At 39.1% G+C, this 14,431-nt stretch overlaps 1 protein-coding gene across 3 annotated transcripts in view; it reads right to left on the minus strand.

The window, feature by feature from the left end:
* The window catches only part of RFX4 (regulatory factor X4), a 129,744-nt gene that overhangs the window by 37,057 nt on the left and 78,256 nt on the right, over positions 1 to 14,431 (minus strand). Inside the window, exons 12-15 of one of the 3 annotated variants that reach the window (XM_034778200.1) lie at positions 13,211 to 13,305; positions 11,356 to 11,473; positions 2,662 to 2,781; positions 1,322 to 1,480 (exon numbers count right to left, since the gene is read on the minus strand). In XM_034778200.1, the coding sequence (XP_034634091.1) occupies positions 1,322 to 1,480; positions 2,662 to 2,781; positions 11,356 to 11,473; positions 13,211 to 13,305 (492 nt within the window). Of the gene's footprint in view, positions 1 to 1,321; positions 1,484 to 2,661; positions 2,782 to 11,355; positions 11,474 to 13,210; positions 13,306 to 14,431 lie in introns of all 3 variants that reach the window. The other 2 variants (XM_034778191.1, XM_034778210.1) reach the window with 2 other exon arrangements.

A 14,431-nucleotide genomic window follows, 5' to 3' on the forward strand; every position in this document is an offset into this window, starting at 1 on the left:
CCAGCCTTGAGCCCCTCATCCCCGGCCCCACCCCAGAGCCTGCACCCAGAGGCGGAGCCCTCACACCCCTGCACCTCAACCCTCTGCCCCAGTCCTGAGCCCCCTGCCACACTCCGAACCCCTCAGCCCCACCCCCATCACATGAATTTTGTTATATGCACCAATATGAAGGTGATGTGTCACACATCACCTCCATATTGGTGCACATAACAAAATTCATTCCACACATGGGTGGGAAAAATTAGAGGGAACACTGCTCTTCCTCCCTCTTGCTGCATGCACTGCCTCTCTGGAGACACAGGTGGGACACACAACACTTAAGGAGCAAGGTGAGAAGGCGAGGGGGGGTGAGGAGGTGAGAGGTGAGCCAGCAGCAGAGTGAGGAGGCGGACGGGCGAGGGCCGTCCTCCCCTTCCCTCCCTTCCTCTCCCCATAGCCGTCCTTCCCTTCTCCTCTCTTCTCCCCTCCCCTCCCCAGACCCAATCCGCTCAGATATGTTTTTCATTATTATTTGGACTTCTATTATGTCAAAGTATTTTTAAATTTACTTCAGAATTGTTGTACAACCATTTTAACCAAAAAAGCAAACGAAACAATAATAAAAAAGACAAGAACATGCAAAGCACCTTATTTGTTCTGTTAGGTCGGGTAAAGAATAGAGATAACTGTGCATTATTTTTATTATTGAGTCCACAAAAAAAACCCAAAACCGTACATAAATAAATTACAATGATTTGGATATATATATGTGCATAATACTTTATTAATTTAGGAAAAATAAATAATTTTAGGAAAAAGTGTCCGCGTGGCCACCAGCAAGAGTTGGTGGCCGCACACTGAGGCCACCAAAAAATGTGTTGCGAGAAGCCCTGTAAAGCGCTGTATTTAGAAAAGGCTCTTTAAAAGTATCGCTAGAAATATGCAATTTTAAACTGAGGCTTGAAAATATTTTGGAACAAAATTGTGGCCCTGTTCTTCTAAGGGCCCCAGACATCTGCATAGAGTCCATAATGTATTGAGATAGCCATCTGCTTTTACAAATTTATATCTTGATGCCCAGGAATTCATGCACACAATGGATCCTTTTTCAATTGCATTGCATGTCATGTTTGGCAAGATATAAAGAAAATATCTATTTACAATGATAAATACTGAACATGTGCTGAGTCCGTTTTGAGAGGGCTTCTTCAGAGATAAGGTCAGATCCTCGGTGGCTCTAAATTGACACATTGCTCACAATTTTTATTGCAGGCTTTTGGTTTTTTGACAACAATTTTTTGGAAAAAAGAATGCAAGAACCAGCCATCCTTAGCCTACCTACCTGTTGTAGTTGCTATGCTAGCGTACTCTGGGGATTGACTGCTCACAGGTGAGGGTGCAGACGGCACTTCCACCAAGGTGGCAGATTTAGCTGGAGAGAATGGCACTGGGGAGGGAGTTGGAGGAGCAGGTTCTGTCAATATAATTTCTTCTTGTATTTCTGCTGAAGATTGGGAGACAGGTCATACAAATGTTGTTAAATACAGCTCGTGGAACCCTATGAAATAGATCACTCAGAAAAGCATATTTTAGATGTAAACTCTGGTGTGTGGAGGAATTACATAAATCTGTCTTTATCTTAGGTATTTTCATGGCCCCATCTCTTGATCATTAACATGCTTATCCTCACAACATCAGTGTGAGATACTCTGTATGCCCATTTTACAGCTGGGGAACTGAGGATAAATGATTTACCCAGGAAGTCTGTGGTGAAGAGCATAGATTTGAACCTGGATCTCCCAAGTCACAGGCTAGCACCCTAACCACTAGATCACCCTTCCTCTCTTAAACCTTCAGTGTCAAATTTAGTCTATGGTAAAATGGATGGGTGAGCTTTTGAAAAACCAGCTAAGGGATTTAGCCATTCAACTCCCATTTAAATTAATTGTAGCTTCAGGGAGGGATGGAAGCTGGCTCCACTGACTCTATGCCTGCTGAGGACTCCTTCTCATCACATGCATCCTGAACTGGGAGGTTACAGGTGGTCTCCACACTGCTGCGGCTGTACTGAAGTACCTGAGCACACAGCACTGAGTATTTGGCATCTGTATTTCTATTGATAATGTAGATTTTTTTTCTTTGGAAGTTGAACATTGGTATATCATAAATAATAGCTTTGGCTTTAATCTTAACCAATGAAAATCACTCACCCCAAATCTCTTCTCAGATACAGTGGTGTAAAATCAGGAGTAACTCGACCAAAGACAGTGGAGATATTATTGTAAAGCCAGTGTAAGGGAGAGGGGAATCAAGACAAGTGTCACTTAAATGTGACTGTGGTTTTATAGGTTAGTTGATGTGAACATTCAGTACAAAACTCCCTTGCTGAAATCTCCAATACAGGTTTAGGAGTTGGAATTTTCAGACCTTCATAACTAAACTCAATAGTGACAACAATAAGCAGGCAGTCTAATTCAAAATCAATTTCAGGACACTCACTAACCAGAAAGGCTCATAATTGACTTGTCTGACATAATAACAGAACTGAAAAATGACACATTCCTTCTGGAAAGGCCTCATTAGGGTGAATGGGGATAGGGAAATGCCCATGTACAGAAATGGGTGAATAATAGAATAAAATTATAGAAGGCATGTAAGGTACTGCTAAGAAAACAAACTTACCTGTGCTTCCTTCTCCTTTCATTGCCCTCATTAACTCATTAGCTCTCTCCTGACAATGCAGTGATTCTAACAGGTATAATACGTAGTCATCAAACATCAAGTGAATAAGGTGAAAAGACCCTGGGGATGAAATAATGTGAACAAACATAAAAGCAATTAATGGTCTCAATATTACTTATCACACAAATGATTACAGCATTATCAAAAAAAAAACAAAACATCAAACCACTGAATACCACTGGCCCCTGTATAGTCCTGCTACTTAAGCATGTGTCTTACTGAAAAGTGAGTCATCCATCAATGTTAAAGGCAAGTTAAGAGGGGAGGGTGTTTGTGTGTCTGGGTTCTGATTACTACAGTGTATTCATACCTGGATTTATACAGATGATGTGAATTCCGGGATCATTTCTTAGAAGTTAAATTTATGTCTCTGGGATCCAGTTCCTGAGAAAAGTGTCCTGACAAATAACTATCATTTTATAATAATTATAAATCTTGAGCAAGAATTGCCTTTTGTACCAAGCTCTCTCTCCTATGTCCAAGCAAGTACTTACTAAGTCAGATGGCATAGTCTGGGAAAGCAGGACATGAATCAAAATAATAAAAATCTATTCCTGTCAAATGCACTAGCACAAAGTATTATTGAGCTAGCTGGACTGTGCATGGGGGCTTTAAACTAGAAAGATAAAGGGAGGGATATGGTGAAGGTCAGAAACGATAGGACCTGGACCCCAGCCTTCCTTCAGCATCTTCCCAGCAAGAGTCTGATTATCTTTTTGTTAGCATTCTTCAGCTGACTGGGCATTGGTACTATTTATATAGGACCTCTAAAGCCAGAACATTTTCTTCCCAACTCTCTGGTAATGTCATTAGTGGTGCCAAGAACCAAAGCCGATTATTCATGTACGATAGGATGCCCAAACACCTTAAAATAAGTTGCTTTAACAGGAAGCATTGTGTCAGTCAGGATAGGTACAGTCTGAAGAATTTATAAATAAGGAACTTTCCCATTTTTCATAATTATATAACTGTAAGTTATGTTTGCGGTTAGACTAACTAGATTAAAAATTAAACGTGTTAAGAATCATCACACTTTAGGATGTAAACTGATTACCTAGTTGAGAGTTGGGAATAAATATTTTGCTCTCACGTCCTAGCATTGTACAGTTGGCCAAGAACAAGATAGCATACTTTTCTGCCTTTCTCTGAAGCATCAGATTACTGACAGATGTAGAATACTGAATGGGATAGACCAATGATATGTTCTGGCATTACAATTCCAAGCTACCTAAGACATCAGAGAAGGTATACGTCAGAATGATATCAATGAGAGACTAAAAGACAACTTAAGTAAAAAAGTCCATCCACCTTTTCACTCCCTATGGCACAGCTTGAGGGTTTTATCCAGTCTATCTTTGAATAACTCAACAGATGAGGTTTCCACTACTTCCCAAACATGCTAGTGGCAATTGTGGGATGTCCCACGTGGAAAGGCTAATGCCAGAGGTATCAACACTGCTTCAGCCAATCAAAGTAGCATCAATATCTTTGGCATCAGTCCTTCCACATGAGGCATCTGTCAAGTTATTAAGTACCACATTACTATAGCTGGAATAGGAAGTGTCCTGAATGTTTTGGCTTTGCCTGTGATCTCCCAACATGAGGGACAGGCATCACAATCTTTAACAACTATCAGTCTTGGAAGTTCCAAGCACATTTCTTGGTGGTTCCTGGCAAACTACTTCCTAGGAGGCAATTAGAGACATGCTATACAGACATGGACCTGGACAGGGAAAGAAGAGTTTCCCATGTAGTTTCAGGTCTCAGTTCAGCTAAAGAAATGCCAAGAAGCAGAGAACAGACGTGAGGGAAGCAGTACTGGGAAAAAATTGACTTTTCCTCTAGCCTCCATAGACAGAGATTTAAAAATGTATACAAGGACTCAGTGTGAGAAGTAGACATGTCCATATGCTATCACAGGGCAGATTCAGCAGTGTATAGAAGATAGGAAGCATGGAAGAAAATCAAGACAGATGACTTTGTCTAGAGAGCATACTGGCATCTACTAGAGATGAATGATATATATATATATATATTTAAACTAAATGCTTTTTCTTCCAAAACCAATCTTTTTGCAAAAATGAAAAAAATCACAAAGACATGTTGACCCTCTTTTCTGTAATTTAAAAAATTTCCCAATACATTTTTTATAAAAATTTAAATCACAATTTGTATTGATTTTTTAATCAAAGTATTTTCAAAATTTTTCATTTACCAAAACCTGTTCTTTGATAAACAAAAAATGTGTATAAACATCTAGACAACACTTTAGACAAAAGTTGCAATAAACTAGTTTTCTACAAAACAGAAATATGGGTCTGTATCAACCACTCCAAAACAGAAACTTTGATATTTGGGATTAATATTTTTCAACCAGCTGTATTATCTATATTATACAACAGAGCTGAGTGAATACTTCACTTTTTTTTTTTTTTTTTTTTTTACAAAGAGTCACTCAGGTGAGAAATTTAACTTGCTCTTTTTATATTGGCTTTCCACCAATGATTAGTAAATTTTAGATATATTTATTTGGACTTGCGTACCTTTGGCAGGAGTGAATACAGTCAGACTGGAAAAAAAGTAAACCCACAGCCACCCCAACACCAGAGAAAATAGCCAGCTGCAAAGAAATCAGAAATCAACTCCACCCATAGACCCCAAATTCCCCAACCACAAATACAAGCCCTCAACATACTCATCACTCCTCAAAACCTGGGAAAAGAGATGGCTTTCTCGTTGTGCTCTGAATATCAATAGATTTGTCTTTTTCAAACATGGGGATAATGGGATGGTGAATTCCAAAACTGTGGGCCCCTCACAAAAGAATGTCCTGCCAACAGGCCCCTTTCTTAAAAGCCAAGAGGTGTTAGCTCACTGCTTGCAAAGATGGCAGCTGGGGACAGAGAGAGGCTCTCTCTCCCATAGTCAGGTCCTTGGTCACAGCCCAGGATCTGGCCCAAAACTTTCAAATTTCTTTACTGAATTTTTACCAAACTTCCAAGACAAAATCCTTCCCTGGAATGGGATGCTACATACATAATTGAAGGACGATTGGTTTCTTTGGAGGAAGTTAGAGGAGGAGGTTGAAATTGAGCTTATATTGGGAGACTCATTTCTACCTTAAGGAGTGTCTTCAGCTGCTCCATAAATATGTAGTTCTTTGCTCGTATATACTGTACAAGTGGAGTGTAGGAGAAGCAGCCTGAAAGGCCCCATGTCATTATGCAATGCAATGCTATCTCGTAATTAGGTTTTCAAAGCAACTGTGCACACACTCTTCTTCAGTTGCGACAGCTCTAGTCTTTGTGTTCCAGTCTCTCAATGCACGCATGCGTAACTTCCATTGTCATTCATGGGAGTTAAGCACACACATTGGGGGGAGAACAGATGCTTTGTGTCCTTGAAGCAAGACCAAAACCAAAAACATCGGACATTTTTATAAACAGAACACATGCAGAGTGATGGGCAAATTGTCTTCCACTAGCGAATATAAAGGGCTTGAGTCTCTACTTTTGTGATCATTTACACCTGTGCAAATCAAAACTGTATGCTTCACAGCCATCTTACAGAAATTAAAATGACTAATAAGGTACAATGTAGTGGAGAGCCTTAGCCAAGCTATGTAGCTGTTTAGTTTGATAAAGTTTTTGAACTGGAAGTCTTGTAAAAACTGCAAATGGAATAAGATAGCTATTTTCAAAATGCCTAACATCAGTTACAATGTTAGTAGAATCCTACCCTGTTTAGAAATGTTATGAACACAATGGGCCTGACTGACCATTGTGTTCATCCATTTTAATAGTGATGTAACTCCACTGGGGTTCACCAGCGTAAAACTGGAGCATTATGTCCCAGAACAAGCCTGGTTCTCGTCTCACGCAAGTTGTACATCGTACTCTGTTGACGTCAATGGAGTCATTACTGATCTGGACCAGAGGCAAATCAGGCCTAATATTCAGTGTTTTCAAGTCTCACAATTTTAATCACAAGTCTCAAGATATTTGGTGTTCTTTCTTCAAGCCTCTGCTCCTGGAGACAGGTAATTATGTGACAATCTCATCTTTCATTAAAAAAATAAAAGAAAGTTTCAAGTCCTAAGACTGCAGAGAAAACCTCGAAAGTAGGAATGCTAAATGCTCACATGCTAGAAGACAAATACTAAGAACCCAAGATTTATTATTTTTTTAAATCTCATGATATTTTGGGGCCTAACTCTTGATTGTGAACACTTGGGGTTGATAATACTGAGTACACCTTTTAAAAAACTATCTGGTTCCCTTGTCTCTCTATGAATTTCTCTCTTCTTTTACCATTCGATATTTTTTAATTCTGTAGAATGTTTGAGACAGAATTTATAAGACACACTACAAAAAAGGGGTGTTGTATCAAATTAATGCAATCATTTTACATTTTAAATTAATTACGTTAAATGTAAGATATAAAATGAAACCAGTTTCAGGATATGCATGTCAGTTACTTACTGAGCAGCTATTCATGTACAACTGTTTATACTTTATGTTTATATTTTATGTTTTGCAAGCTACTGTATTTAGCAGGAACCTATGACTGGCTCTTTCAAATATAGCTGTAGGTACTGAAGAGGATTCATCTGTGTCTGATAAAATATATATTCATTTAGTTAGAGATAAAAAGTCCCCCTAGATACTGTACCTACAATAATAAATTGCTTTTGACTCTCTTTTCAAAAAGACCAAATTGAATAAAATGAGGATATTATTACAGCTATTCTATCTAGCTAATACACAGTAAACATCAGCAGCTATTCACAAAAGCCAGGAATTATGTACAAGTATTGTAAAACAGAGATATATAGATCTGGGGAAGATTGGAAGGCTCCTTTTACTAATTAGTTGTTTTTATACACAAGCTGCATTACCAAAACATTGCCACCAACTGTGCCTTTGATATGCATAGACAGAAGAGGGTAGAGAGAGAGAAAAAGGAGAGAGATGAGCTTTTGTCTGCCAGGAATCGTTTTGACTTGCCCATACCATGCACCATGCTTAAAAGCTTTGCCCAGACTCAGATCTGTATGTCATTTCAGGATATATGCTACCAGCTCAGTGACATGTAGTAAAACATTCTGTAGTCAAATTTCTGGATCATGAAATGATGACAAAGCTAAAATATATTGTACTGTATATAAGAATGACCAGAGCATCGAAAAAGTAATTTTTATCATGTTTTTGTTTCAAACACACTCTCAAATAATGCTTTTTTGTTTTTTTAAAACAACAGTGTAAAGATCTGGCATTGTTTATTGCTTAGACTGATCAATAAAATCAATGCCTGTTTATATAATCACCAATGTAGCCAAAATACAAGTTTTCATCTAAGATAAGAACAAATTTATACGGAAGACAAGATCTAAAATATAGTCATCTTTGTGTCTCTCTGTATAGTACTCATTAAAAATGCATGATACTGTAAAAAGAGAGGAAGAATGGTGTTAAATTAAACCCACAACAAGTTCCTCAGGTATCCTATCCTATCTCCTAGAACTGGAAGGGACCTTAAAAGGTTATGAAGTCCAGCCCCCTGCCTTCACTAGCAGGACCAAGTACACATTTTGCCCCAGATCCCTAAGTCGCCCCCTCAAGGATTGAATTTACAACCCTGGGTTTAGCAGGCCAATGCTCAAACCACTGAACTATCCCCCTCCTCCCTATGATTCTGATACGTTTACATTCAGAGGATAATTAGACTTTTGGAAATGCTCAGCTATAATTCAATACAAATGTGCCTTACAATGACTTTGTAATTAGAATATTACCGCATTCATTCAATAGATTATAATTTGGTTGATGCTGGTAAATAACATGTCAGTCACTTTTCGAGAACTGGGAGCAGTGATAGTCCAAGTTTTGTTATACTGGGGTCTGGACGTGGTTTCAATACTCATCCTCTTTGAGGATCTGAAGTCCTTGCTCACCCTAACTCCCACTGACTTCAATAGACCTGCACTTTTGAACCCAGAGTGGGAGAAATTCAAGGGTTCCGTTAAAAACAAATAAAAGCCCTTATTCACAGAGAGAGTGTGTCGGTAGAAAGAAAGAGCTTACATGGGTTTATTATAAGAAAACCTTAGGAAGTTTACAGCCCCATAATGAAGATGTAAATGATAATCCTGTTCAGTACTGCTGCAAGCATTATCAAACCCAAATCATTAAAAAATTCTATATTATTTATATCCTTTAAAAATGCATTATTTTCAGAAAACCAATTTATACTGATTTGACATGTGCTATAATAATTTGAAAGCAGACACTTAACAGATGTAGCTGGTGACTACTAATGTAATTAAATTACCAATACTTTTAAGAGACAGCAATTTCTTTTAAACATACTTTTAAGATGGTGTATGCAGTTAAGACCTGTCTTACTAGAACTGTATAGAGTAACACTCCAAATGCCATGGAAAGCACATCGCATGTGGCTGCTGATAGCCTCTTTCCTAATACACCATTATATCTAAATAGATATATTTTGTGTAGGGAGGGGTATACGTGTGTGACTACACATCCTGTATATTTTATTTTATACACTTTACAAAAACCAGTATGCTATTAGGCTACACGTTTAGCCTAACTAGGAATTTAAAACTGCTTATGTACGGGGGGAGGGATAGCTCAGTGGTTTGAGCATTGGCCTGCTAAACCCAGGGTTGTGAATTCAATCCTTGAAGGGGCCACTTAGGGATCTGGGCAAAATCCATACTTGGTCCTGCTAGTGAAAGCAGCGGGCTGGACTCAATGACCTATCAAGGTCCAATATAGGATATCTCTATTAATTTAGCTTGATAGAGAGTGCACAATTTTTGGAACTTTAACTTGCATTTTTGACATTTCATGATTTTAATGGTCTGACCTCAACATTCCATTTACACAGTGCATCTAAAGGCTGCTCCTGCAGCTGAGCGCTGCAGAGAGCCAAAATGCTCAGAACTCAGTGTTTGCTCAATACCTGTTCCAAGAGGTTTCTGCATTGTGCAGAGAAGTATGCAATGCTCAGCAGTGCGAGCAATCTCTATTTCCACAGTGAAAAGAGTTTTGGTGAATAAGGGGGAGAGCGAATATGAGAGGGGATAGATATCAAATATGGTCAGGGCACTGGTACTTCAGCACAATCCAGTGAATACAAAAGCTGTGCATAGAGGCCTTTTAAGGATTTTCACTGTCCCACTGCCTGCTAGGAGTGGCACTTCACACTTGTGCTTGCTTAAAAGCTGTGCTTAGAAGAAACTGACAACAGGGAAGCCAGGAAGACCAACCACAGATCAAAATGCTCCTGAACAGGAGCGGCGCCAGGGTTTTTGGCGCCCTAGGCAGGGGTCCTTCCGCGCTCCGGGTCGTCGTCGGCAATTCTGCGGCGGGGGGGGGGGGGAGGAGTCCTTCCGCGCTCCCAGTCTTCGGGGCACTTCAGCGAGTGAAGGACCCACCGCAGAATTGCCACCGAAGACCCAGAGCGCGGAAGGACCCCCGCCGCCGAATTGCCACCAAGGGCAGCCAAATGCCGCCCCCCCCCAAATCCTGGTGCCCTAGGCAACTGCCTAGGTCGCCTAAATGGAAGCGCCGGCCCTGCTCCTGAAGGTTCTCAGAAGACAGTGAGGTCAGCTCTTCAGATTTTATCAAGAGTCATGTAGTATTTGGTGTTTATCTTAAAGCCTCAGCTCCTGGCGGCTTGTGAATATGTGAGAATCTCAGCTTGCATTAAACAAAAGTAAGTTTCTAGCCTTTATGGTCATGGAGTAAAACTTAAAAATGGGACCCACATGCACCCTAGAGATTCAAAAAGCAGACGATAAATAAAAGCACCCCAAATGCGTTTTTTTAAGCCAGTCCCATGATTTTGGGTGGCCTGACACACAATTTTTGATTGCTTGGGATTAGTAATACTGAGTCCTCATGGCCAGCTTCCCAATGCCCCATGTGGGACTTCATAGTGTTCTTGCCAGCCTCCAATATCTGCTCCCCTCAGCTTACTTGTACACCAACAAAGCTCAGAAGCTTTCTATCTATAGGTCTACATTCTTCTGGGGGTGCCCAGCACCCCTGTATCTAAGCATCACCTAAGAGAATAAAACACAAGAAAGCACTGCTGGAAGAAAATATGCTAGTGGCTCAGCGCTGCTCTCTCACAATCCTCATTATTATTAGTCTGCTAATAACATACATTGACAAGTGTGCACTTATGAGAACACAAAAGCACAATAGCCCATTTTCAATCATTCCTATTGTTGACTAGTTCAATTTGTACATACACATACTCCTCAGTAGGGACTGTTTACACACCAGGCTTCAAAGCACAGTTGTTTTTGAATTCTGTGTGCAAAGAAACAGGACAATCTTTTTTTTTTTTTTTTTAATGGGATAAGTTTATATTCTTCCACTCTTACGGACATCAAAAACAACTGAAGGGAATTTGTTCAAAAGCATCAGAGAAAACGACCTGGTGGCAGAAAATGTGTTGAAAATTTCAACCCCCAAAAGAGATTTTTTTAAAGGTTATGAACGTGTGAAAATAAGAGGGGATTGTCACTCAGAAGTGAGTGACAGCTCTTGATCTAGCATTTTTTGCTGTGCTAACCGATCAGTACAATTAAAATCAAAGTACCAAAGCTGGGTGCACTGTGCAAAGTCATGTCCCGAATCACTCGTGTGCCAAAGCAGGACCACATCAAGAGGAACTGTTGAGCCACTTTCTTCAAAGAGCCTTGTCTCTTGGCAGCTACCTACAAGAAAATATATTATATATTTCACACAGCTAATAAACATTCATTTTCATTTCCATTGTCTGGCCCAGCCCAACACTGCCCGTGTCCATCCATCTTCTTCACTAAAACTACATCCTATTGTAAGAAAATTAGGATAAAACTTAAAACAGATACATATGAAGCCATCCAGTAATGATAATTATATACACATGAGTTTGCAGGAAGAAGCCTACAATAAAATTATAACCCCTAACACATAAAATGCTCATGCTTGTGGAGGGTAACATTTGGATTATAAATAATGAAGGGATTTATCAGACTGCCTAACAACAACCAGGTCTTCATCTTAATTTGATTCCCTTTATTGGTGATTCTCTAGTTTAGGAAGAAAATTTATAACAAATACTGCTGGGAATATATTGCAAAAATAATGTATTAATCTGAATGTTTAAACTAATTGGCTCTTGGTGTGTTCACATCCTCTTTGCATTTTCTTTCTGTGAACACTCAGATGATCATGCTTTACTCACAATTATACTTCTCAGAAAGCATATTGTAAGTTTACACTCTCAAAAGCTCATTTTCTGTAAGTGTTACGGTAGCCGTGTTGGTCCCAGGATATTAGAGAGAAAAGGAAGGTGAGGTCATATCTTCTATGGGACCAATTTCCATTTGTGAGACAGACAAATTTGTGATCTTACACAGAGCTCTTCTTCGGGTCTAGAAAACTTAGAATGTCACAGCTAAATACAAGGTGGAACAGACTGTTTAGCGTAAGTAGTTAACACATATTTCAAGGGACCATTCAAGGTGAAATGGCCTGTTAATTTTCATCTAGTCAGCAAATAGAAAAAATACCAGGTCCAATATGATCCATCATAACCACTCATAGTGATTTCAAATAGCAATCTATAGACTAAAGACATTTTTTTTAAAATTAAATAATTTCAAACAATTGATACATTTGGGAAATTTGGGGTGGGTGGGAGTTGTGGACATTCTGCAAACAGAAAAAGAGGTAATATTGTTTAATGAAGTGTTCTTAAGTTATTTACTCAGGTCTAATAGTGAACTCTGGAAGTAGAGTTGCAATTTTCCAACAGAACATGCTAATACAAAATGTATTATCGTTCATGGACAGAAACTAAAAGTATATGGCAAACTGTATAGTTACATATACTGCATAAAATTGTATTGATGTCTGATTGGCTGACAGTGCTCATGTGTTCAGTCAGTAAGTGTCCACTCAAATAATGCTAAAATTTAGGTCAGAGTTCAATTACTGGCGTTTCAGAGCAACTCCTAAAAATCAAACAGCTTAATCCCTAGCTGAACTATAAGCTAGTTGTTAACCTTTATTTACTAAAATGAATCAGCTGGACTAAATATTATCTTCATTAAACTCTCTAAAGGGCATATTAATTTATGATCTCCACCTGCAATACTACATTATTCACTATACACTAGAGAGGAGTCTGAACCAACACCTCAGATCCATACACCCTTGAACGTTGGGGATGTTGAAAATCTGAACTCTGATCCAGCTCCAAATTTTGCAAATGGCTTCTATTTTTAGAATGGAATGAGTGAAAGTCTTGAATCTGAACACTCTCCGACTTTTGAGTCTGGAATTTGGATCCAGATTTTGCATCTTGAGTCTGTGTCTACTAAATACCCACTGCTTTGTGAAAACAAATATTGCACTTGGTTATACTGCACATAAAGTGACTCGGGTCCTAACTCCTATTTACCAACCTTCACAACGCATCTGTCCACCATGGAATCCAGCCACTCAATGTAGGACTCAATGGGTGACTGCTCCTCCAAAAGATGATCAAATTCCTGATACACTAACGAACAAAGAAAAATACTCCAAATCAGGACTTTAATTCCATTTTAAAACAATAGAGAAAACAACTGTCACAAAACAGTCAACAATACGTCGCCAATTTGCTCAGCTAATTACAACAGATCACTTAACTATAAATGTTTATGTGTACACCTTAAGACATCAAAGAGGTTGAAACTATTACTGTGCTTGGTCGCTATCCTGCTGCTATTGAAATCAGTGGGAGTTTTTAAAGGATTTCAGTGGGAGCAGGATCTTGGCCCATCATTTGAAATTCATCTTTTGATTTAAGCTTCAGCTGTCTATGCCCGGAAGTAAAACACATTTATGGTGTTCACAGTGCAGAGCAGTAAGCTAGGCTTTGACCCTCATGAGGAAGAAAGGCCATGCATGAAATTGATTTAGAAATGCATAGAGAATCTTTTAAACACCCAATGGATGAGTATTGTCGATAGGCCTCTCATCAGCAAATCTCCAGTGCATAATGCTTTAGTTTTGAAAACGGGCTTCAACGGCAACTGTCATTTATTTGTAACATCAAACAAGCAAAAAAAAGTGTTTCCTATAAAATGTGTACTTTTATAAAGTGAATTACTACCAGCACACAAATGCCATGCTGACTATACCTAAAGGAGTTTCTACAGACAGGCGATCCTCTTCCAAATATATTTTTCAAAAATATAGAGAGTAAACTCAGATGGCCCATTCAAATGTGTCAATTAAATAGGAGAATCTCCAATTTATTTAGGAGAAGAAGCTATTGGAAGACAAGGACTCATGTGTTTGAGCATCTCAAGGAATTGCTCTGCAATTTAGCTACAAAAAATGGTCCCCTAAATCAAAAGAAAAGATGCTTTTATACCTGCTGTGTCACAGGGTGATTTAAATGCGCTGTGCACGTCCATTTATACTTCATTATAAACAGCAGGAGAGAGGAATTTCCCACCACTGGAGTGGATGCTAGGGGCAGGGAAAGGAGGCAAAGCACAAAGTTGGCAGCTAGGGAAGAGTGCAGGAGACATGGAGAAAAAATGCAAAATACAAGGATGCTCTCCACTTGAGCAGCATGGCCATTCTTTGTAATAGCACCCTGGCTTGGGCTCTGCAGATTGGGAAGTATTGTTGTG

The sequence above is a fragment of the Trachemys scripta genome, chromosome 1 (genome assembly GCF_013100865.1).
Source record: "Trachemys scripta elegans isolate TJP31775 chromosome 1, CAS_Tse_1.0, whole genome shotgun sequence".
Classification (NCBI taxonomy): domain Eukaryota; kingdom Metazoa; phylum Chordata; order Testudines; family Emydidae; genus Trachemys; species Trachemys scripta.